At 30.5% G+C, this 26,218-nt stretch overlaps 2 protein-coding genes across 6 annotated transcripts; one reads left to right on the top strand and one right to left on the bottom strand.

Annotated features, from left to right (window-relative positions):
* Positions 1 to 3,574: 3,574 nt before the first annotated feature.
* On the bottom strand, positions 3,575 to 8,040 carry LOC105797012 (MA3 DOMAIN-CONTAINING TRANSLATION REGULATORY FACTOR 2). Of its 4 annotated transcripts, XR_008194249.1 has the most exons (7): positions 7,874 to 8,040; positions 7,300 to 7,357; positions 6,715 to 7,099; positions 6,292 to 6,386; positions 4,297 to 6,135; positions 4,021 to 4,074; positions 3,575 to 3,931 (listed from the first exon to the last, which is right to left on the bottom strand). XR_008194249.1 is itself a non-coding variant. In XM_012626920.2 (6 exons), exons 3-5 carry the CDS (start codon positions 6,884 to 6,886, stop codon positions 4,303 to 4,305), a joined length of 2,100 nt encoding a protein of 699 aa, XP_012482374.1. In that variant the 5' UTR covers positions 6,887 to 7,099; positions 7,300 to 7,357; positions 7,874 to 8,040; the 3' UTR covers positions 3,575 to 3,931; positions 4,297 to 4,302. The 4 variants fall into 4 exon arrangements, 3 of the variants coding, with proteins under 3 accessions (XP_012482374.1, XP_012482365.1, XP_052484047.1); XM_012626920.2 differs by lacking the exon at positions 4,021 to 4,074; XM_012626911.2 differs by lacking the exon at positions 3,575 to 3,931 and having other exon boundaries at positions 3,944 to 4,074.
* Positions 8,041 to 13,972: 5,932 nt separating this feature from the next.
* LOC105797010 (uncharacterized) lies at positions 13,973 to 21,229 on the top strand. Of its 2 annotated transcripts, none has more exons than XM_012626910.2 (15): positions 13,973 to 14,140; positions 14,231 to 14,290; positions 14,792 to 14,867; positions 16,047 to 16,119; positions 16,795 to 16,840; positions 17,056 to 17,166; positions 17,273 to 17,360; positions 18,303 to 18,399; positions 18,611 to 18,671; positions 18,777 to 18,907; positions 19,049 to 19,166; positions 19,444 to 19,567; positions 19,765 to 19,872; positions 19,973 to 20,047; positions 20,855 to 21,229. In XM_012626910.2, exons 1-15 carry the CDS (start codon positions 14,057 to 14,059, stop codon positions 20,896 to 20,898), a joined length of 1,296 nt encoding a protein of 431 aa, XP_012482364.1. In that variant the 5' UTR covers positions 13,973 to 14,056; the 3' UTR covers positions 20,899 to 21,229. The 2 variants fall into 2 exon arrangements, with proteins under 2 accessions (XP_012482364.1, XP_012482363.1); XM_012626909.2 differs by having other exon boundaries at positions 14,792 to 14,909.
* Positions 21,230 to 26,218: the final 4,989 nt, after the last annotated feature.

Below are 26,218 nucleotides of genomic sequence, written 5' to 3'. Positions count from 1 at the left end.
AACCTTTTGCCGCTCCACTGATAATCATTTATTAATACATATTTATGAATATATTATTTTCGTTAACTTAAAATTGTGGGTAACATAAAATCTGGTATATATAAAGTAAGATATTGACACAAATATGAGTAACAATTGCTACAGTATTATTGGTGACAAATTTTATTATCATATAATTCGTATTTTATTTGATTTTTCATATCATTCGTATTTTATATCTAATTATTATATGTTATTTTTATTATCCACACAATTACATTGAAATCTGCATAAGTGGATTAGAATATTAAGCTTTAGATTTATTAATAAATTTATTTTGCTTCAATCATATTAATGTACTAATTTATTTTTGTTTTAATAAAAATATTTTAAATATCGTGTAATATAATGAGTAAATTGATTATGGATATAAGTTTAGGTTTGTAATACTGCAAATTTTCAAGGTTATCTATTTAATTTAATTTATTTACTTATTTACAATAAGTATTCATAAACTTATGATTTATATTTATACAAATTATTTAAAACTTAATTACATCATGATCATAATGTCTGAAACATTGGGCGCATTAGTTAAAAATATATATATTTTCAACAGAATGATTATTTGTTAATTTGGAAAATTTTAGGATGATGCCATTCGACACATTGATGATACTCAAAATACTATAGAAAACATTTCATTTCCGTAAATAGCTTACAACCCAAACCATTTTCGTAATTAAAATTTTTATATTATTTTGATAAAAAACCCTCAATATTTAGAGTAATGAAAATATATATTTAAATTATTTTATGCACAAGTAATCTGTCAAATCCAAATTCAAATATAAGAAAGATGTGATCAAAATAAAATAATAAAATAAAACATTTATATACATATATTACAACTTCAACCTAAATTTTATTTTTATGAGTATTTTATATTCTAGATTTATTTAATTTTATTATTTGATATTTGTAAATACTTTTATATGCATATATTAAATGTTTTACAAAAATAGAGATAAATCTAAAACAATACATCGAAATAGATCGATACTTGTACATACCAATATCAGTAGAAAAACAATACATCCACCAATATGATATTGACTACCTTATGACGTAGTAAAAATCACATTTACTAAATTACTAAAGTCAAAATCTAATTGTTTGAGACCCTAATTGTGTTTTTTTATTTCCTTAACTTGTGAAAAAGTATTTGTGTCAAAAGAAATTTAAATGAATGGTGGTTGAATTTCACCATAGAATCATTAAAATGTGAAAGGAAATTAAATGTGTGACACAAAGGTTATTTGTTGATGAAGTCTTAATTCGATTCACATCGATATTGTTGTCAGTGCAGGAGGATATGGGTTGAAGTACGCTAAAATGCATTATTCTCTTATTTAAGGGTTGGGGAGGGACTATAGATAATTCTAAATATTGTATAAAAAAAACATATATAATCGCCTATAATATCAAAATGATAAACTACAAAATCTTTAAAAATTGCAAACTTTCAACAATTAAAAACATTTAATTAATTAATAAATTGAGCAAAAGTTTAGAATGTATGAATTATTTCTAATAAATCATCTTAACTTTTTTTAAATTTTCAAAAAAAAATTGTATATGTTAGGTTAATTTTAGAACAATAAATTATTTAATGGGTTAATTAAAATAATGACTAAAACATATTTAAAAATTTATATCAAAACAATCTATTATATAATGATTTTATTTCATCATTCAGAAAAAAATTAATGAAATTGTCACTAGAGGATTGAATGCTTGAAATTTTAGTAGTTGCAATCAAATGTCATCTTTTATTTTATTTAGGTTTATTATAAGTTACTTTTTTTATGATACTATAAAATGGATTTTACCGTCCATTCTTTCAAAAATAATTTTTGAGAAAAATTAAATTTATTTTATAAGTAATTGAGAAATCCTTAAACAAAGAAGTAAAATAACTTATCTGTTAAAATTGTAAATTTAATCTGAAAATTTCCCACTAACAACATCTCCCCATTCCTAGAAGCAGCAGAAAGCAACTAAAAAAGAAAGAAATCCCACCAAAATCCAACTAGATTTCGAAGAATACAATATATTTTATGATGAAGAAAATAACACTTCTCCTCAAAATGTTTCCATTTCAATACTATCCAATGAGAAACAGCACTTATGGTAGATTACTCAGGATGAAGTCAGAAATTTTTTGGAGGATCAGAATTAAATTATATATTTTATTATTTTAATAGGCTATATTTTTATAATTTTAAATGATTAAATTAAATTTTATCATTTTTAAAGAGGCTAAAGTGCAATTTTAATATTATTATAGGTAATTATGGTAAGCATTAGACCGGATGCTTGGTTATTTAAATCCCTAAATGATGTTGGAAGTAATGAATAATTGTTTAAAATGACTTTGCTTCAATATGTTAATAATTAATTACTCAATTAATGCTTTAAAGTGGACTGTGGGGATATCTCAACCATTCATTACTTCCTCTCTTCCCTTTATACAAGTATTTCCAATTTAATTAGCTATAGGGATTAGGGTAACTAGTTAGGACTAATCTAAGATCATTCTACTAATTAATTAATTTGTGCAACCAAATAAATTTTGTTCATACTTTTTCCACTTTTAAGATAAACAAAATATAAAACCAATTCCAACATAAAGATAACGTGAATGTTTCAAATAAAATAAAACTCATAATATGGTTTAAGCTTCCAAAGGGAAAAAGAAAAGAAAAAAAACCTCTTTACAATTAGAGGTGCTCATGGGCCGGGCCGGACCGGGCTCAAAATTTTTTTAGTCCATGTCCTATGCCTGGGGCCCGACCCGGCCCGAAAATTTGGGCCTAAAATTTTGTCCTGGCTTGGCCTGGGAAAAAATTCCTAGGCCCGAGCTCGGCCTGGCCCAACCTATTTTTTTAATAAACACTAATTTTTTTAATAAAAAATAAAGTATTTTAAAAATATTTTTAAAATAAAAAAAATAAAAAAAATATTTTTAAAATAAAAAAATAAAAAATAAAAAATTATTATATTCGGGTCGGGTCAAGCCAAGTCCGGGCCAAAAAAGTGGTGCCCAAGGCCCGGCCCATTTTCTAAACGGGCCTCATTTTTTTGCCCAAACCCATATTTTGGGCTGACCGTCGGGCCGAGCCGGGCCAGCCGGCCCATGAGCACCTCTATTTACAATTATTTAAATAAAAATCCTATCATTTAAGAGAGTTTAGAAAAAAATATTAGATAAAAATAATTATTTAAAGTTGAGGTTAAATTTTTGCTTGACATTCAAATCCTGAGCTCAAATCCAACTTGTTCTCTAGTCATGTAAAATTATAATAAAATCATTAAAAATATGTTAAATTATCTATATTTAAAATTTTAAAAAATTAATAAAATATATTAAATTATTAAATACTAAATTATAAATAGCATATTTTTTTTGTAAAAATTAAAAAATAATAATATGGGTGAACTTAACACAAATTTAAATAAATTCTTCACAAATATAGGTAAACATGGATAAAATTTGAAGCACGTATTATGAGTTAGACTGGAGTTAAGCAAATTATTGTAAAAGAAATCAAATAATAAAATTATAGTTTGCCGTACAAATCAAGTCAGATCTTGCTAAACAAAATGAAATAACATAAAAATTGATCTACCTAAATAAATAAGATTAACAAATTATAGGACAACCCAAAAACAAAAATAAAGAAACTGTTCCAGAGTAGCAAGTCCAAGTTCTAGAGTTATTTTTGCACTGAAAATGAGCAGATTCCCGAAGGTCAGCTCTTTCAATGCAATGCAACAAAAATGGGATTCTGAATGTGATAACAATCTCCAACATTCATTTGGTGGAATTTGACATGTTGGGTCTTGGAGTTGAGCAGAAACTGAAGTACCAGGAACATAACTACAGAAGCTGTAATGGCAAAAAAAAAAAAAAATGCTGACTTCAACAATAATGCAGTGTGTGTCAGGCAAATGTTTAAATTTAAGTCAATTCTTAACTTATTCTCTGCAATACCAGGGCACAGCTAGAAGGAACTCAACTTCCCTGTAAACCTACGAGTGATTAATTTTAAGAGTAAAAACAATTGACCATGTCAGCTCTGATAAGAGTGGAATGATCGGGATTAATAAATTAGAATCAAAATTTGCATTCAACCTATGACTCATGCAAACACCTTCAAGACGTGGAATCTGGGATTCAAATCCCAACATCATAACCATTTTATATATCAATGTTATATAAAATGGGGTACAGCAAAGGATGAGAAAACTTACTCGTTATTATTGGCAGGCCCCATTCTCTTTACCGTTTATGGAATTGCCATAATGAAATGATGAATCCAACCATCCGGTAGTCTTTGCTTTTTCAACATATGCTAGAAACTGTTTTCGGGCATCAGGCACATCAAGAGCCAAGTCATCAAGTGATTCTTCTACCCTTGAGAAACCCTTTGTCATCTGGTTCATGGTTATGAGCCCTGAGCCAAAACAATGTGCAAGCAAACCCCAAAGTCTATCATTCTTTTTCTCCATAACCATCACCATTGCTTTCTTTACAACCTCGTGGTGGAAGAATGGCATGCCTAACTCCTTTATGCATCGATAAGCTTCCCTAATGTCTCCTCCGGATTCATATTCCTCTAACAGCTTTCCTATTTTGTGTTTCACATCTTCAACAGCCCATCCCGGCCTACTGCTACCACCACCACCCCAACACCTCAAGATGCGCTCTCCTGAAAGTCGAGCCTTTAGCAATGACTTTGCCATTTGAAGCACTTTGCCCCCAATAGAGTCCGTCCCCAGAAATTGGCTACCGACCTCTTCTAGGTGTTGTGGGGCTAAAACTTCATCTACCACTGCTCTAGCCAAAAACATAGCAAGATCCTCAACAACAACTGGATTATCTAGAGCAGTGTCATCGGCAGATTCTATCAACATCACAAACCCATTTACTACATCATCTGCAGGAAAACATAATGATGATAGCAAAACAGAAGCCATTTCTTTCTCCCTGTTCTTCCGATCCATTGCTAAAGTTATCAACCTTTTAATAAAGATAGCATTCAGTTCACCTGAGGAAGTTCTATTCTCTGCTTCTAGACAACTAAAAACCTCCGAGATATCACCAGTCAAAAAATATTCTTGAACAATTGATTGAGACTTCAACTTGAAAGTTCTAGTAAAATTGTCTTCCAATAATTTTTTTCTGGGCTCCAATGATAAAGACCTTAAAGATGAAGCACACAACCATCCATCAGATGTAGCCTTAGAAATCAAAGACTTCAGTATCCTCTGTGCATTTGGTATGTCAAGGGACAAATCCTCAATTGTGTCAATCATCCTATCAAATCCCTTTGTAATTTGACTTGAGTTTATCAGACCTTCTTCAGCTACTTCCTTGAGTAGATCCAGTAGTCTATCTTCAGCTTGTCGCCTTTCCATTGCCATAACAAGTGCTCGTTTAACTATTTCATGGTGGAAGAAAGGAACTTTCAAATCCTTGATGCATCTATAAGCCTCTTTCTTGTCACCACTCGTTACATACTCTATCAACAAGTTGTTTATCCTTGCCTTTACATCCTCAACTGTTTTCTTGCTAACCCTCCAGCGACGCTCAATAATTTCTGCATGCATAGGAGCTGCTAGATACCCTTTCTCAGCTCTTTCCAAGACTTCCACCCCCTTTGAATCATTAGGTAAGAGTGCTATTTGTTTTTTAAGGAATGCAGGAGGGAGTATGTCATCAACCACAGCTCGAGCTATAAACAATGCAAGAATATCAACTGTATCCGGTATATCTACAATCAGATCATCTGCAGATTCCACCAGTTTACTAAAGCCTCTGTAAACCTGTGGGGCATCAATTACATCAGCATAGAGTGCAGATAATAGAACAGCAGCCATTTCTTTTTCATGGTCATGCCTATCCATAGCCATAGAGACCAGCTTTTTTACAAAGTAATAGTTGTAGCTGGGCATTGCAAGTTCTTTTAATTCATTGGTAGCTGAGTCAACATCATCAGTAGCAAAGTATTCCTCCACTATTATTGTCGCCTTCTTTTTAAACGCATCAAAATCAGGTGCTGATTTTCTTGCATTTGGATGTCCATATTCCTGCATCGAGCATATTTTTCTTCATTTTTTCCAATCAAACTGAAATTGGAATCCCGAAATAGGTCTTAATCATTCTCTAGTAATTTGAAATAACAAAAAGATCGAACAAGAACAAAAATCCAGAGAAAGTAGAAGGAACATATGTGGACTAACAACCTCACTGCTATCGTAGTTTGGGTCATTTGGGTCAAGAGCATAACTGGAATCAGTATCGAGTAACCCTCCCCAAGTTCCTTTACCACCACAACCACCTTCAGAATGAAATTGTTGAACAAGATCAATAACAAACTAAACAAATGTTATAAGATAACAAGCCAGAATCATTTTCTGTTATCACAAATGTTTACAGGATTAGGTTTCAAACATGTTATTGACTTTGGAAGAAAGGAACATGCTGTTATCATTTTCAGAATTGGCATAGAATTATGATGTACAAGGAGAGTCTCCATCATATAAACAGCAGTAAAGATTTGGCACTATGTATGCTAAATGGCATAAGCTTTAACATTAACTTGATCGGGATTCCTTACTGCTCATTTCACTATTGCCTAATAACTGTTTTGGGATGATATTAGTTACCTTTCTTAGGACGACCATCTATTGGGGAACGTGACTGCCTATCATGGTTAACGGGACTTCCTTTGCCATGGACCTGTGTTGACCTTGGAGATTTTGAAGAAATGTCACTCCCTGAAGCAGATTGGACAATCTCCCGGCGTTCATCTGATATAAAACCACCAGTGACGTTCATTTTATCCGATTCTACTCACCACTTTCCACTTATTCCTTCAAGTTTAAGAGCATAACCCACCATTAAACTGCATAGACTAAAAGAGATTGGAAATCAGAGTGCTAGGATCACTGCCTATCACACTTTCATAGGTACCAACCACATCCTACAGCAATATCGATGTTTCATTATCTCACATGCATCTTTTAATATCTCGATCCACTTCATCAAGTTCTGCAGAGCTTAGTGAAGAGAATTATAGAAGTTAGCAGTACATAATTTGAACAATTCTCAATATTCTTTCAAGAAGAGTAATTATTCATTTAAGTTGCAAAAAAGAGTCGATATTTGTTTAAGGCAAGAGTCTTGGACTAATTACTTTATAAAAATGAGAAGCGTAAATTCGCAGAGAAAATACAATGAAATTTATGCACCTGGAATGGAGTATCTCTTATATTATCCGGATTTGAGATGACTATCGAATATGACTACCTGTCAAATATAGATATTTGAGAGATCATATCCAATAAGCATCATAGAATATGTGTCAAACATAAGTATTGGATAACATAGATCGAAACGAAGGTATATTTATTACTGAAAATATGTTTTATTCAACCATACAGTCTTACAAAGACGGAAAAATGAGAAAAATGACACTATAGCACGCACGTAATGTTGAAATCGTATGAAAAATAAACAATAGTAGAGAAAATCCACAAGTAATCTTCATCAAAACCATTAAATTGATTCTTAAAAACATTACTTAGTCAGTTCGAACAACATCACACAAACAATCTAATCTTGAAATATATATTTAGTAACGATTAACATCAATTTCAATAAGCAGGAATTTTGAAATCATTGTAACAAACAATTTAGCCTTTAAAGTATCCAAAATTTGGATTCGATTACGTAAATCGATCAAGAATTTAGATAAAAGAAAAGAATCATTACTTGAAAGCAGAATTCGAAAGGAAAAGCAAATCAAAGGCACTGAAAAAGTACCTTTCGCCGGAGCGACGTATCACACCGGCGGTCCGATTCTCCTTTTTTTTTTTAAAGAATTTTTTTTGTTAAGTAATTTTAATTCTCGTGTGTGTGCTTTTTTTTTAAGTGATTTTTCAGGTTTTAGTTCAAAAAGAAGAGAATCGGTTGCAAAAAAGACGTTGAAGTTCCGTTATGGACGGACGGAGATCTTAAAAAGTGTTTGGGGTTCAACCTGTCGAAACGGGATGAATTACAGCGGTTAACTCGCCGCTCTATTTGCTCAAATTTCATGGTTTTTACTTTTTATTTTTACCCAATGCGACACGTCAAATAGTAAAAGGTCTAGTTGTAGAATCAACCCTAGTACTTGAGTACATTTATGAATTTAGTCCCTCTCCATATCAAATATGGTTTACTTTATTTATGGATTCAACTAGACTTGTCCATGGCCTGACCCGAAGGCCTGTTCAAAAAAATAAGAGAATTTAGGTAAAAACATAAGGCCGAAAGATGGATTTGGATAAAAAAAATAAGGCTCGTTTAAAAAATAGATTGAAGCTCATGTAAGGTTTTTTGGCCCAGCCTAAATTTGAAAAAAATATTGATGTTTTTCCACTGTTTTCTTATTGTTTTTCATTTTTTGCTATCATTTTACTATTATGTAGCTCCTATTTTGTTGATATCATTTGGATATTGTATAACTCTTGTTTTATTATTAATTTTGCGACTATTTTAGAGATATTTGTTTGTTAACTTGCACTTATCTTAGTGTTATTTAAGTATATAGACTTTTTTTAGTTTATTTTCAATTTGTCAGGAAACATTTATTTTAATGTTTTTAGTTTTTTTATGAATTATATTTAAAAAATTATATAAAAAATAAAATAAAGAATTTTAATATGAGCGGGCTAGGCCCGAATTTTAGCATTTTTATCTGAGTCAGGCTTGAGCAAAAATTTAAGCCTGTTTTTCAGGTTGAGCCAAGCTCGAGCCTATCAATCGGACCTATAATTTTATTAGGACCCAAACCCAATCCGACCTGATCCATGAACAACTCTAGATTCAACATGTAAATCTAATTAATAATGATGTTATAATTTTTTAATATTAGTTTTTTCGATTATTCTAGCTAAATTGATTTCTTATACTTTTACTATATCAAAATAAATTATTATTTGTATCTATTTAAATTCTTTATTTCAAATAAAATGTTAGTTTATTTAAAGATTTATTACGCACTTGAAATTTTATTACACGCGTATGTATGTGAAACTAACCATTTAAAATGAAAATACTTAAAATAACATATAATGAATAAAATACGATAATTTGTAACTAATAATAATAACAACATATATGCAATTTGTGTGAAATAAAAAAAGTAATTTAAATCATGAGTAAAAAATTTAAATAATATATCATATTAAGAATAGTAAATGCACTTTAATGTTTATAATGATATTTTTAATTTTCTATAACACGTTAAAATATTATCATGTTGGTGAAAGAAAATTCAGTGTAAAAATTTAATTATAAAAACATGATATTTCGTTGTCTTGTGACACAAACTCACTCAAATGCATTATCAATATACTAACAATGTGGGTGAAAACTTTAGTGTCATAGTATTAAAATGTACAAAATAATCAAAATGAGCTTTTGTGGTAGGTTTTATGTATGTTGATAGCATGGGTTTAAATCTCATCATTTGTGATTTTTTATTGATTTTATTTAAAATGTAAAAGACAAATGGGTCTTTGTAAAAATATAACTTATTTTAAATGTATAAAGATAATTTAGTATTTTTTTCAACCGAGTTGATGTTTAGTTGACTCGTACAAACTAAAGAATGCCCAATACCTACGATTTCTTGATCAAATTAGTCCTTCTAGTATTAGATGGATCAATTTAGTCCTTATATTATTAAAAAATATCAAATAAAGTCAAATCATAATAGAGTTTACATTTATTGTTTAAAAAAAAGTTTAATTCACAATTTGGGCCTAGTATACTCATTTTACCACTTTGATACCTAAACTTTTTTTTACCCAATTTGGTACCTAAAGTGTCCCTCTGTCATGGTTTTTAGTCCAAAAAGTGATCTAAGGTTAAAAAATTTCAACCAATTAGAGAATGCAATGTAATGAGCTTTATATTTTCATAAAAATATATTACTTAAATTATTTTTTGTTTAAAAATATATTTATTAAAATTAAATTGAATTAATAACATTTTTATTCAAAACTATATTTATTAAAATTAACTTGAATCAATAACATTATATTTTTTTGATTAATTGGTTTCTCACGTTCTCTTTTCCTCTCTTTCTCTCTCTCCTTTGTATTTTTATTCATTCCTTCTTCCCAATACAAATAACCATAGCTAAAATCTTTCTCTTCATTACCACGTACACATATTCTTATCATAAGTACTATCACTATACATAAAAAAAAAAACATAAAGTAAGAAAGGATTTTTTAGGCATTGTTTGGTCAATCTAAACATGGAAAGAGAATCTTATAAAGAGGGGAAGAATATACTGAAATTTTAAGATAATTTGACGATGAAAAATACCTAGTTTTAGTATTGAAGTTCGAGATTTATTTGTAGATATCTATAAAAATTTAGTGCTCTTTTGAAAAAAAAATAAATGTTTAAAATGAAAAGAGGGGTTGAAAACAAGAGAATGATTAAATTTGAACTTACGTGACTATCGGTGAGCGGTAGTTGACGGTGGAGCATGGTAGCCGACAGTAGCCATTGATGTTGGAAATTTGAAATTTTTTGGATTTAACTAGAGTTTTAAAAGAGGATGATTTGAATTTTAAATATTTTAAATTAATTAAAGTAAATGTAAGTAATAAAATTTTAATTAAAGGAAAATGTAAATAATTTTGGGTTTGTTTTTGTTTAGATGACTGTGAACAAAAATATTAGAGAACCTAGTTCTTCTCTTTTCTCACAAGAAGAATAGGATGAAAACCCAAAAAATTTGTTACATTTTTTTGGGTTAAAAACATTTAGTTATTTTATGAAATTAATGAATATTTTTTTTATACTTTAATATATATTATGATCTTTTTATATATATTTTTTCTATTCTTTATAATTTTTTAAAATTGAATATAAATATATCATAAAAACACATTTTTAACACCACGTGGCACTCCATGACATGTTGCCAAATTTGCTTGGAAAAGTAGCCTCTGGTTTCCTTTCATTCCTACAAAGCACAAACTCTTATGAGATTAATTTGCCGCTGAATATTTAGTTCCCCATGATAGGCCAACAACCATCACCACTCACGACTTGATGAGCAACATGTCTAAGTTGCAAGAGTTTCCACACTTGATGATCAAAACATTAACACCTGCAAACTATGCTATAAGATTAAAGCAACCAACATGTTTTAAATATAGAGATGACTCTATCAATGCCAGCCTTTGTCAATGAATCAGTCCATCAATCGTGGAACATGACAGAATTGAAGATTAGAAAAGAAAAAGATTCCATGGGAACAACTCTATCAGTTCCACCAAATTAGGATTTACCTATTCTTACAAGAATATGGAGGAACTTTCTGGAAAAAGGAAATTATAATCAAAATCATTAGAGTGTACCAGCATTTCATGGATAGATCATTAATTTGTAGCAACACAAATAGTTTGATGACATTTCCAATGTTTGTTATATGTTCAAAGATGTAGGCAACATGGTCTTAATAAAGCAAAAACATAAGAACAATTGAATCTTAATAACATGTTAGTTGCCAAAAGCTGACATTGTTAAGGAATGTTAAATGGGTTATTATATTTCTTTGTTGTTGAAGATGATCGAAAGATTGAACAATCACAAACAACGGAGATTGCTACAAGTAAACAACCAAAACAAAATTCCTAGTATGATCAAAATCAAGCAACAACAGGGGCTCAAGTTCACAACAAATAATCAACAACATCAGGAAAGAAAATCAATCTTTCATTCCAAGAATACAAACAGAAGCCAAAAAGAAAAGAAGAAAATCACATGACTTTGGACAAGTTCAAAGACACAACATGCTAGAAATTTTGTGGTACAAGAAAGGAAGTTATGGTGCAAGGAAAGAAAATTAAAATAAAAGAAATAGGTTTGACTCGTGATTCACTGTCCTTAATATTTTAATTTTGCCTCTAGGATATGACAAGTCTTAAAACAACAAAACAAAATAGTGAAAATAGCATGATTGAGTTTTATATTTAGGCACATTGTGTTTTTTAATCAAAGAATATATCACTTGGTACATAACTTGTCCCACAAGTTACATTTTTCCACAACATTACAATTTTTCATAAAAGATATGTTTATTCATTATAAGTCTTTTTGGAAGTTATATTTATTCGAATAAATTTGTTTAGATTCAAATGAAAATAATAATTATATAAAATATTTATTCGCACCATCTTTTGGGCTTATGCATGTGTACATAAAGTCTAATTAGTTAGCTCACTTAGGCACTCAACTCAATTATCCAAGTTATAATGAATTCAATATTTAAATTCTTTATATTTTTTATATGTTAGCAATGTGTGATTACTAACATTGCAAACTACTAACACAACAGTCAATTCCTACAACCGTAAGCAAAACTAACAAAAACCCAAAAAGCAAACTCGTACAATAAGGTAAAAAAAAAGAAAGAGAAAGAGGGAAAAGCACCTTAAAGTGGAGACGAGTCCCGGTGTTAGGGCCAATGCCTTATTCATCAGTGCAAAGAGCAATGAAACCTTCAGATGTATATTCAAAGCACACCCATTTTTAAAAGAAAACAAAATCTAATCTTGGAGAAGGCGAGAAACTTGCCTGTGGTGGAGTCATGACAATGATGACGAAAGTGTAGCGTGGTTAGAGTAGAGGAGGTGGTGCCAGTGAGAAAGGGAAGATTTTATAAAAGGGAAGTGTTGATGCAAAGTTCAACAAGGGAGGAAGGAGTGGTGGCTATGTTGAGGCCGGTTCACCTAAAGAGATGGAGAGATGGAACATGAACAAGAGGACAAGCTAACTATTTGAGAGAGTAATTGCTCAAAGTAACTTCAGGGTCTCGAGAGTTGATCCCTTCTTCATCGTTAGAAAACTATTTATAAGAGGGATCCTCTTGTCCACTGACATGACGTGATTGGATAAGTATTCAATCCCGCAAAATGTGTAAAGGATATTCATGAGCATAAAGGATTGTATCTTGGGATCTAATCTGTTATGCCTCCAAATAGTACAAGGTAGTTATGCCTAAATAGACTATAGACTCCCTACCACATCGAGAATGTGCTCACACTTGAGAAATGTTCCCACCTAGTGCCCAAGCTTGATAATGGAAGGATGTTGCTCCTGTAGCCTAAACAAGTGGTCAACTAGGGTATTGTGTCAAGTGGAGTCAAAGGGGAAGTCAATCCCTTCTACCTTGCTAACATATTTCCAAGTAACGGAGAGGTATAACAGGAAGATTAGAGGAAGGGAAGGAGTTTCACGCATAACATGACTTATAGAAAAAAAAAAGATAAGTAATTTTATAGAAAAAACAAGCCCTTTTCAATTAACTAAGAAAACATTTTCCTTCGACCCATTTCATTTTACTGAACCAAACATTAAAAAATTACAAAAAAGTTTTCTAGAAAATAAAGTTAATCATTCAAACAGACCATTATTTTCAAAATTTGATGCGTCTAACATATTATCCCATATGTAATGCCATGTCAGTTTGCCATTTTCACATACTCACAAAAAAACCAATTAATAGATTCAACCACGATAATTTATATTAAGACTAAAATTTCGAAATTAAAAACATAAAATGACTAAGAATGATCTAGTTGGAGAACAATGGCTAAGTCTCTAACTTTACCCATAATATAGAGCTAATAGCAGAATTTAACCAAATAGATTTAACTGCTACTTTTTTTTCATGACTATATTTTCAAAATTTGAGAAGTACAGGGACAATAATTGATCAAATTAAAGCACAAGTACTAAATCTACAACTTATGCAAAGTACATGGTCTAATGGCAGAATTTGACCTAAATAAAAACCCTTATGACATATTTAAAAGGAAACTGAAGTCCAATACGTCGTAGTTTTAGGGCTGCTGTAATTCACTTAGAACAAAATATCTATTGAGGGAGAAATAAACGGAGCAAAACAGCAACGATCCAGCGGCGGGTATTTTGAAAATGTTAAACGGAATAAGCGAGTCCGGCAGTGATGTCGTGGGTAGCTTCATATCCCAACTACAGGCTCTCCAAAATAGAGTGAAGGTTCTTCTTGCGTTTCCTTTTAATTTTTTTTTCCTTTGCTCGTCAATTTTATTATCATCAATTTTTTTAAATAATTAATTTATTAATCAGGAATTAGAGGCTGAGAATTCAAAGCTATCTTCTCAAATCTCCAAATGTTGTTGCCATAAGGTCCGTTACGAACTTTGAAATTCTTTTTTTCTATTTTGTTTTATTATAATTATTATCTGTAATTTGTGCTTCTTCTGCCATTCTGTATATTGAAGAATTTGCATATTTGCTATTTTTTAACAAAATTTATTTTATTAGTTAAATAATCAATTTGGTGCTATACTAAGGGTAATGCCTGCATAGTCTTGTCCAGGAAAGTTCAACTTTTACTACTTTTTAAGTGGAGCTTTTTTTTTTTGGGGGGCATAAAAACAAGTATTAGAAGTAATCGAGTGGTAATTTACGATTAAGCTGCCTTTGATATGCTTGTAAAAGCTTCCTGGCAATTGGGAGTGTGGCATGAGATATATATGCCATATTTGCTTTATGATTCCCTACACCTTGCTGTGCACATTTCGTAATTTTTAGCTGATCAAAAGGGGGGGGGGGGGAAGAGGTTTTTGTTCTAATACTTTTGATTGGTTACCTATGAGACTATAAGTATTGGTTGGTATAATGCAGACAGAGGAGATGCAAAATGGTTCTGATGTTGAAAGCTTTAAACAGGGTGTGGAAAGTCAGAGAAAAAACGCTGGAGGTGATAAGACCAGAAAAAAGAAAACAATAGAAAGAAATCCAGGTTTTTATTGACTGATCTTAAATATCATTCTAGTTTGTTGAGAGTGGGAAAATCCTCAATGGATTGCTCATTGTGATTTAAGTAAAAGTGCAATGTCTTTGTGTCAAAAGTTTCTACTTTATCTCAAATGTTACTTATTTCGTTTAACAAACAAGCTTCCAATTTGTATAAAACCACAGCAAGAAAATTGTGGCTTTTCAATTTATGAAAAATTTTCTTTGTGGTCCAATAGATGTCCACCATACATGCTTGTATTCATGTTAAATGTGAGATTCATAATTAAACCATCTAACTAGTTTATTAGAGAAGATACTCCATAAGTGGTGCTGTTTCAGTGGTCAAGTTTAGTATGCTGATAAATGAAATGATATAGCAGAAAAGGCGGGAGTACATATCTACATTTCCACCTATGGGTTGATGCGTTGTTAATAAAGGATATGAAAGAAAATAATGAGGGACTTACCAAAGACCACAGAAAATAAATAATCCCCTATACATCATGTAACCTGCAGATTCAGACAGGGCACATCACTTTGTTATGCCATCTGGATCTGGTCATTATTCATGTTATTTCTGACAAGGATTTTAATGCAATTTAGCTATTTTGAATTAATCTTCCTGGTGTTTACTTCTTCGTTGTATTTGTCTGGTTCCTATGATTGCTCTATAGTTACTTCCAGTTTGAAGTTTCCTATGCAGCTATCTGAAAATAAATAGCAGTTGCAGATTTGATGTATGCATTGGATTTGAAAAGAATAAAACTGTACATGTCCGAGATCTTATATTCACAGATCCATATGTGATTATTGCAAATATATATGCCATAGTTCCTTTACTTTTGCTTGCCAATCATCATCAGTTTGATTCCTGAGATATGAAATTGGAGACATGCTGCATTAGCACGCCATATTTCATGAAAATGCTGCATAGCTAGTCTGCTATAGAGCAATAGTTACTCACCTCCTCTTCAATTGCACCATTTTAACTATGAAGTATATTACGCCACTATCCTATTAAAAAGTTTCCTTGATTATGTAATTTTCTTTTGCTTAACCTTGCATATTTTCTTAAGAAGTATGACATTTTCATTAGAAATCTTCTCATGTATCAAATTCTATCATCTCTCTTTCTTAACAGGTTATGATTTGAAAATTATGACTCACCATTCCAAGAGATATGTTGCTTTAAAAGTCATGTATTTTGGTCAGAGGTATGCAATTTAACCATAATCCGTTGTAATGTTGCTTGCTGTCAATAGCAGATTTCCTCTTCTGTTACAAGTTTATTGTCAAAGGAGAGGAAAAGGATAATAGAAAATAGCAATCGTGTATTTATGGTAGAAGAACTAGTTTTATTAGCTGCACTGTTATTTCATGTAACTTAGTTCAGCCTTCATACCAACCAGACATGGTCACCCACAGTGATGATTTTATGCTTTACCTTCTTACTAGGGCAGCATTCGTTCAAGAACTGTAAAAACATCTAGACTTAGGTCCCCTACATAGTATGTATTTCTTTAGTAAATATTGCTACTTAGGTTTATCACCTGCTGGCATTTTGACAAGATTGAGACTTCGAATCTTGGACCGAGTATCTTCTAGGATCAACATGGCCTCAGTTTCATTATGTAAGATTTTTATTAAATAGCAACCAAAGGTTAATTTAAGATAGTATGAAAACTAAGCCCTTCTGATACATAGCCTCTGTAGGCTAAGTGAGATTTAATTTTTGGATCACTGGGGACTCTTTTCTTTTCCTTAAAAGTCTTCTCCATTTTCTCATTTGATTCTATAACCCATGATATTTTAAAAAGAAATTAAAATTTATAAATTGTAAAGACTATAGAAAGCAACAAAGCCTTATAGTTCCAGGTGCTATATGACAGGTTTTATGGTTTTGCTTCAGAAGCACAAATGGATCCCACTGTTGAGGTATGGTTCTTAAATGTCTTTTTGAAATTTACAGATGATGAATGACAAGTCCAAGATTTATTTGAATCTTTAAAAAAAAATTTCTTGAGAAAAACAGAAATTAACTCATAGTATACTTGACCTTGTATCAGATGTGCCTTATACAATTGTTTTTGTTGAATGATTCTGTTAGTTTCTTTCTTGGATGTACTTTCATAATTCTAGTGTTCATACAGTCTGAAATTTTCAAAGCACTTGAGAAAACAAGGCTTTTAGTTGGTGACAAGAAGGAATCACAGTACTCAAGGTGTGGCAGAACAGATAAGGGGGTGTCCTCTGTTGGCCAAGTAAGTTGATCACTAGAAGAACTTCTTTTAATCTAACTGTGATTTTGAACCATGGTTTACCGTTTAACCATTTGAATGCTAAGAACATGGAAAATGCTTGGTGCAGGTGATTGCATTGTTTTTAAGGTCAAACCTCAAAGAAACTGATGGAAACCACAAAATTTCAGGAGAATTAATTCCTGAGGCACAAATTGGTTAGCCACTTATTCTATATCTATCCTGGAGACTCTAAGTTCTAGGAAAAGCTTTATCTGTAATTATCATTTGATATTGGTGATTCATGGATTTTTCTTGTTCCATATCCTTGAATTCTATTATTTTCTGGGTCCTATTACAAATTTGCAACTGAACGTGAAAAGATTTTATTTTAACTAAAAAGGCTAGCAACATATAGAATTTTAGGATGAACAATTTTGGTTTGAGGATAAATCAAACTGTTTAAAGAGCTTTGAGTTTTTAATTTGTCACCAAATGTCTTAACCAGTCTCTCTTGTTCATAGAGAGAACTGGTTAAACATTTGGGGAAACTAGAAGGAAAAATGTGGGACAAAGTAGTGCTGAGATGGAATAAAATCCTTGTATGTAAAATACTTCTGGTCAATGAGAGGGCTAAATTATGGAGTAATAAAGTTCTGATACCATAACCATCCACATATTCTCACTTGTGCTGTCAAATTCTCCCGAGTAATTTCAGTAATGTAGGGTATGATGCACATGCATAATAAGGGCAAGCTGGTAGAAAACTCACAAGCTTCAGGAAATAAAATTTCTGATTGAGATTAGAAACTAAGTTTGAATAATTCTTTAGTTTCTGCTTGCCTGATAATCAGATCGGTATTATATGTTGGTGAGTGATTGCCTAATCTGGATAGCACATCATCTGATGATTAATAAGCCTTTCCCCATCTTACTGGAACTTATTTCAAACTTCAAAGTTAGAAGGTATGCGAGCTTGGTCTCTTCAAGAAAAACCAAGCAGACATGAAGAACAGCACGATGCATTTTCTAAATGGTTTTAGCAATTTATTAGCTTCAGCTTCGTTTAAAAAATTGTGAACACAATGACAATGAAGTTTAAAGGAACAAAATGCATCTTTGATTGTAACTTATGCTGTTACTTTTTGATTTTTTGTCAGAAGGAGAAATTGATTATGTCAGAGTACTGAACCGAGTCCTTCCAAGTGATATTCGAATTTTAGGATGGAGTCCTGTTTCAATTGATTTCAGTGCAAGGTCTTTCTAAAATTTTAAAAAGTTCATTACTTTTTTACATTTTGAAGATGATTTAGTTTACAGAGGATATTTAAAATCTAATTCATCCTTGATGGATTTATAGCATCCAGAACTATTGGCTCAGTGTTATCATTAAAATTTTCTTTTTGAACTGGTTGTATTAGTTATCTACTTATGGGTTAAGATGATGCAATATTGTCTGTCACTGCAGGTTTAGTTGTTTGGCTAGAGAATATAAGTACTTCTTTTGGAGAGGAAATTTGAATCTCTCCGTAAGTAACTTTTTTACATGGATCCTGAGTTCTGACCATCTATTGACTTTATGGGTTCTCACCAGAAATATGAGACGGTAATGCAATATTTTTATGTATCTCCAGGCTATGGAGAATGCAGGAAAGAAATTTCTTGGAGAACATGACTTCAGAAACTTTTGTAAGATGGATGCAGCAAATGTACACAACTACAGGCGTCGTATTACACAGTTTGAAATTTCTTCTTCTAATATGAGGTGACTATCTATTTGTTCTGGTTGATTCAAGTGAGATTATATATGCTTATTTATTAGGCAGAATGGTAGATTCTAAGTGTCAATTTTAAAGTGCCATGAATATGTATGAAGAAGTGGATAATCGTCTGTTACTACTTGCAGCTTTGAAGGCGGTCAGCTTTGTGCTATTAAAGTTAAAGGTAGTGCCTTCCTGTGGCATCAGGTGCGGTGCATGGTTGCTGTGCTATTTATGATAGGCCAAGGTCTTGAATCAGTTGATGTGCGTGACAGTTATTCTCTTCAACTCTTTGTTTTCAGTCTTTGATAAATTGCTTTGCTAGGTCAGAGGTGGAATTAAACAGACACTGGAACTAAATAGCCTTCCATCAAGCCGGTCCTTTTTCCTGAAATTGACCAGCATGATACCTGATGCCGAACCCTAATAAATATGCTTATTTGTTTATTTTTTACATCTTTCTAGAGTGTTATGCATGCATCTTAACCTTTTGGCTTGAGTTGTATTCACATCAAGTGACCTATCAATCAATTTTGTGTAGGTGATAGATATATTACTGGACATTGAGAAGACACCGAGAAAACCTCAGTATGCCATGGCTCCAGAGACTCCATTGATCCTTCAATCCTGTGAATTCGAAGATGTCAAGTTTATTTGCTCCTCAGGTGCATGATACACAAAACAAAGCACCTCATTTCTTTGACTCACGCTGAATATAGGATATTGATTTCTATGCTACAATTTGCTGTGACCTAGAAGAAAAGAAGAATGTTTGCAAATTGCATCCATACATCACTTGCACATTTGCTAGGCAACCATTTATGTTTGAAATATTTGAACTATCCTGCGGTTTTATTTGTAGATTCTGGGCAAGCACTTCGTATACACTTGGAAAATGAGGGTCGAGCATACCTGCTTCAGTCTGCAATTTTTCAAGAAGCTGCTCTGAGTTGCTTGCCTTTAGCAAAAGGTGCAGAAACCAAGTTCTACCATATCATCTCTATCTAGGTCTTACTTTTCTATTTGTCTGTGTTGATATATCTTGCTGAAAGAGCTTTGACTTTTTTCAGACCAGAGCTTATTGAATGATGGAACAATCAAGAAGGTCACTTCCCATATTTCTCTCTTGTCTCGGCCAACTGAGCGTAAGTGCTGCTACACTTTGAGCTTTCATTAAAAATGCCCATCACTGCTAGAAAATGAAGTTACCCTGTCATTGTTCATATCCATCAGGATGTTTAGAAAGATGTCATTTGATGCATTTATTACCAACAAAGTGAAACTTTTGTAGGAATTTTCAAAAGTTTGCTTGTAGATGATGACAGTTCAAATTGTGCCTCATCTAGAAATTCGAGATGTGCATGATGCTCATTACGAAAAGTTCGATCAATGCCCGAGGGTTCGCACCCATAGGCATGCTGAGACACTTTCCATGTTGAAAACTGTTTTATTAGAAAGGCAATTATCCCTGTAGTAGACATGTTAGTCATTAAAGAAATGTCTGTTTTGGAAGAAATGAATGGCTTCTACTGTAGGAGTCTCTATAATCTTAAATACAATCTCTTCGTTGATAGCTTTGGGTGGCCCTCTATTCTTTTTATCTGCCTTTGGTCTTTCCTTACATTTGAAAATAAATGCTTGACGGTCAGTTCTGTAACGAGGAGTAGAATATAGAAATTTGATGGCTTAATTATTTGAGGTTTTTTATGGTAGATGTGTTGTGACTGACTCCAAAGTATTAACTGAACCAAATTTTGGGGTGTCGAATAGTAAAATTGATTTAAGCTTTCAGCAATTAGCAACCGATAACTCCCATGCATTTTCAAGAGATTGTGGTAGTCTGTATTTGTACTTGCCTTCTTTACGCTTTATAGAATGCAACTTGCATTCTGTATGTTTTTCTTCAACTTTTGCTAGTTAATTTTGACCTAAACCTAACTAATTGTTTCCAGCATCATACGAAGAACGACGTGGCAAACTGAATTCAAGAAGATGAAAATGGAAAAGCATTTTGGCTAATCATGTGGAGTTGAAGCCCTGCATTGTCAACTCAGGTACCCTTCCCAGTTCACATGGAAGTTTTGTACGTGTATTAATGAAATGAGTGGAGACTTTATAGTTTTAGTTGTCTGTACTTGTGTCAGGGAATATCTTATTTTACAGATGAGTGAATTTTGGTCGTTATATAGCTTTTCCTATTGAGTTATTTTATCGAATAAGCGTGCATGTATGCATATACACGCTCGTGTTTAGATGCATGTGTACTCAACGTCTTCAATTGATCATTATCTTAATAGATTTACCTTGGCTCCATAACCATTGAAATAGTCAACAGGGTCAGGTTATCCTTTGGTCTGTTCCTTTTAAGTTAAAATATTTAATAGTCCAAAGAAATATTCAGAAATTCTAATTTTCTGCAGCATTTCAAATCTAAGAATGTTTCTTCTTGACCGTTTTTTGTGCAAATTATAAGCCACCCCAACAGGTATTTTGCCTCTCACACCCACACGCCTGTGCATGCATACATGTGGTACGTGCATGCTCACCGAGATTGTCTATCTCAACATCATGTGCCTTTACTGAGCATACATTAGTATAGCTTCAGCTTATCCCTTCCACGAATAACAATACGTTACATTCAGGCTCAAAAGTCAAAGTCCTAATGGTCATGCATGCTATTGATGGGGAAAATGTTGATGTTTATCATGTAATCAATTTCAATGATATTCACATGAAATAAGCTAATTATTTGGTACACGTGGGAAGTTTTTCTATTCCACAAGCAAACGAATTGAGATTTTGTCACATATCTTATTCATATATATATTTAATTTTTAAATATAACTTAAAAATACCTTGTGGAATTAAAATTTTCTACCTTTAATGTATCAAATAATTGTTTATAAACGTAAAACTCATTCCCTCAGTCTACTTTATATAACTTGAATGTGTGGATATTTTATATAATATAACTTAACATTTTATTCAACAATAAATGATGTTAAAATTATTATTTTAACCCAACATTTTTTTTAATTTTAAAGCATACATTCCAACAATGCCATTATTTATAAGGTCTTTTGCTAATTAATATTTTTAACATTTGACTATTGATAAAAAGAATACATATAAATGATGTCAACATCAAGAAGGACACTGACTTTTGGACATGCGTCAAATTGGATATATAGCAACCACAAATGCAACACGCAATCTTATAATGCATGTACTAAAAAAAGAGAGTTGTTGGAACTGGGTTGAACAGATTAAAGAAAAAATTAATTAATATATTGATTTGAATAAAAGAGTTAATTTGATTTATGAGTGAATCACTTTGAACTCATTAAATCGCAATAAAAAAAGTTACTTGGCTTGAAGGTTGAATCAATTTTCATAAATATTTTTTTTATGAATTTTCAATATTTATTTGATTGAAACTAAATTGAAGATTGAACTGAGAACTAGAAACCTGGTTTGATTACAAAACTATGGAAACTGAACTTAAATAAATATGAATGCTTCCGAGATCCTTGAAAACTAACTGTAAGTCATTGCAATTTTGTCACTTAAATTTTAAGATGTTTTTATTTTAGTTATACAAACGTTAAGTTGATTATACAAGTCATTTTAATCATTCAAGCACTAAATCTCTAATTTCGGTTGATTATACACGTTACATTATGCTTGCACCTAACTTCTAGGTTGCTTTCATTTTGGTTGCTCAAAAAATATTTTTAAGTATTGATTGAGGTAAAAAAATTAAAGATTAAGGATTAAAGTAAAAGGTAGTAGTAACTGAAATAATGCATTAAAAATTTGTCAAATTGTGATTGTTTACCCCTACAGAAAGTTTTATTTTTTCAATATTGAAATTTTAAATTTCAAAACATAAAAATCAATTAAATAAAATATTCAAAAAATTATCCCTTAATAATGTCAGTTGATTTGTTATTATAATATTGATATTATAAAATTTTATTTTATGTTTTCAAGTTAAAATCAACTTATCTTTAATAATTATCTCTGAAACTCAAATTTTTTAGATTATACCTAAGCTAAAAGCAAAGAGGAATCTTTACAATTAATTAAATTAATTAATTATATCTTTCATGTCAAACAAAATCCAAAATATTTTCATCACTTTTTACCCAATCATTGAATAAACAATTAATTTAATTAATTTCAAGGATTTTTTCTTTGTTTTAGTTTAGCATGTTAAATTCGAGACTATATAATCAAAAGAGTTTAAGTTTCATAGACAATTATTAAATATGAGTTATTTAAGCTGATTTAGTTAAGGAAAATTTGGAAAAATAAAATAAAATTTTAAAATTTAGAAAGGGATTAAATTAATTAACTGAATTAATTTTAATATTATAGTAACAAATCAATTGATGTTATTGAGTGATAAAAGTTAACAATTTATTTAATTGATTTTGATGGTTTGAAATTTAAAATTTCAATATTGAAAGAAAAATAAATTTAGAATTTTGACAATGAGATAACTAAGTACAATTTGACAATTTTTAAATATATTGTTTTAGTTACTTTAACCCTTAATGTTTTTTTACCCTTATCAATAATATATATATTGAGTGGTCAAAATAAAAGCGGCCTAGAAATTAGGTGATCGCAACGAAAGCGTAAACATAATATGTACAATTAATCACCATTAGAGATTCAACACTTGAGAGACTAAAATAAAAACATCCTAAAAGTTGAGTGACGAACTAGTAGTTTACCCAAAACTAATTTATATGAATTTATCTTTGCCATGCCTCCAAATTTACATTATCTTTCAAATTGTCACTCTTAGGAAGGAGTTAAATACGATGGTGTTGATCATGTCATTGGGGGTTCTTGAGCTTAGTTACAAAAGCCTTTTGCTCCATTGCAAGCGTTTTCTTTGTTTTTATCAAATTCTTTGATTTTTGTTCAAATTTCTTTCCAATGGCATTTTCCCTCTTCTCCTTTTTTTTTTTTCCGTAAAAAGTTGAAAGGTGTAGGAAACACTAGGATGTAAGTGAGACATTGCCCCATTGTTGCTGGTAAGTTGTTTGATTCGAACTAGATTCAGTAATTATCAAGTTGAGATCGAACTTGAGCAGCTCGAGCTATCAGACAAGTCGAATTCAAGTTTAATAATACTTGACTTAAACGGTTCATGAGTCTTATCTAGTTTTTTTTTTTTTTATATTTTTATATTATTAAATTATTATATTACCCGTAACATATATTATTAACCCTAAACTTAATTCTAGAGCCGAATTTGAGCTCAAGTTCAAGCTTAAGTACAAAAATTGGTAAACGTGTTAATTGAGCTTGAGCTCAAGTAACTCTATTATATATCAAGTCGAGCTCCAACTTAAAAATAAATCGTTCATCAAGCTTGAATTGCATATTGGGCTCCAAATTCCGAGTCTAACTTGAACTCAAGCTGTTAGAGCTCTACTCGATTACATTGAATTTTTAATTAATAATTCATGTGCTTTTAATTAATAATAGTGCAAATTAGTATACATAACTTTAAACTATAAGGTTTGTCTCATGAATTTATTCAAATGAATACACTCTAAAGAGTTTACGTGAATAATGAAGAAATTGACATTTATTTATTTATAGTGTAAGTATGAGTTATATGAACATTCTCTAGTCAATGTAAGATTTATAGTATAAATGCTTGAATGGAGACGGACATATGTCAAAAACTTGCAATGTGAACATAAAATTTATTTCTTTATTTAGTCGGAACCATATAATAAAATATATATATAAATGAAAAGTGTGAGATATGATATTGTTGTCTAGCCAATGTGAAAAGAATAGTACAAGGGCTTGAAATGGAGACTAACATGTGTCAGAAAATTATAATGTCAACATAATTTTTATTTTCCTATTTAGCCAAAACATTGTAATATAAAACATATAATATATTTATATTATATATAAATAACTTTAAATTATAAGTCATCTCTCGGTAATTGCTTCAAACAAAGAAACTCCAAATAACTTAACAACCAAGAAATTGACACTTTGTTTATAGTGTAAGTGTAAGTGTAAGTTATGAGAGTGTTCTCAAGTCAATGTGAATTTATAGTCTATGTGCTGTTAAAAATATCATGGAGGCCCTTGTATTGCGAGTTGGATTGCCTTTTACTTCCTCTACTCAAAAAATGGGTAAATTAGTCATTCTACGTTAGATCAAAGAGCAAATTGATCATTTTGTTAAAAATTTCAACCATTTTTACTGTTAAAAATTGATCCCTATACATCAGTAAGAGGTACATGTGGCACTACATGTATTATTGTTCGGTTATTCCGTCAGCCATACTAGTTTTTAATAGTAGAATTGGATGAAAGTTTTAATAGAAAGGATCAGTTTCCTCTTTGACTTAACATGCATGGACTAATTTTCTCAATTTTTAAATAAAAAGAACAAAATACAATCTAATTCCTAATATACATGATATTTATTTCCTTATTTAACTATAACCTTGTAATATAATATATATTATATAAAGTAAGCTACACTAACAATACTAAGAAATATCTTATTGTCTTATCTGATTCACACATCATAATTTTATTATTAATAAAAGATGTGGATCCACTTATTAAAAAATAATTTACTTAAAATATTTAAAAATCTGTTTAAAAATAAAATATCAATTTCTTTTAAAAATATATTTTAACAAATAAAATAAAATTTAAAAACTATTTAAAATTTTAATAATTTTAAGTCATAATTAAATTATTTTTAAAAAATTAGTCCATACATATTTTTAAACAATTTTTAAAAACATTTGTAAAATCATTTTATAAATATTAAAATTTTAAGCAAAATTGTTTTTAAACAATTTTTTCCATATACAATTTACTACCAACAAATTATTAATTTTTAAAAATAATTAAAGATGTTTAAAAACATAGTTAATAGAATTTAAAAATAATTAAATAACATTAAAACTACTTAAAAAATACTAATAATTTTTTCAATAACAATAAAAAAATTTTGTTTCAATAAATATTTTGAATACTAATAAAATTTCTCTATCTCAGTTAATAAAAATAAAGTGTTAAAAATAATAAATCACCTATAAAATTTACGACATTTAAAGAAACCGTTTTTATTTTTGTTATTATATTAAATTCGTTTTATATATAAATTTAATCAAGTTATTGTTTTTAAATAATATTTATTTAAAGCTTTATTTTTGTTTAAAACATAAAGAAAAAACCTATACTGATGAATAACTTTAAAAATGAAATATGAACAATATAAAAACAAATATGATATTAATGTGTAATTAAATAAA

The sequence above is a fragment of the Gossypium raimondii genome, chromosome 3 (assembly GCF_025698545.1).
Source record: "Gossypium raimondii isolate GPD5lz chromosome 3, ASM2569854v1, whole genome shotgun sequence".
Classification (NCBI taxonomy): domain Eukaryota; kingdom Viridiplantae; phylum Streptophyta; class Magnoliopsida; order Malvales; family Malvaceae; genus Gossypium; species Gossypium raimondii.
This window is presented reverse-complemented; position numbering and strand designations above follow the sequence as displayed.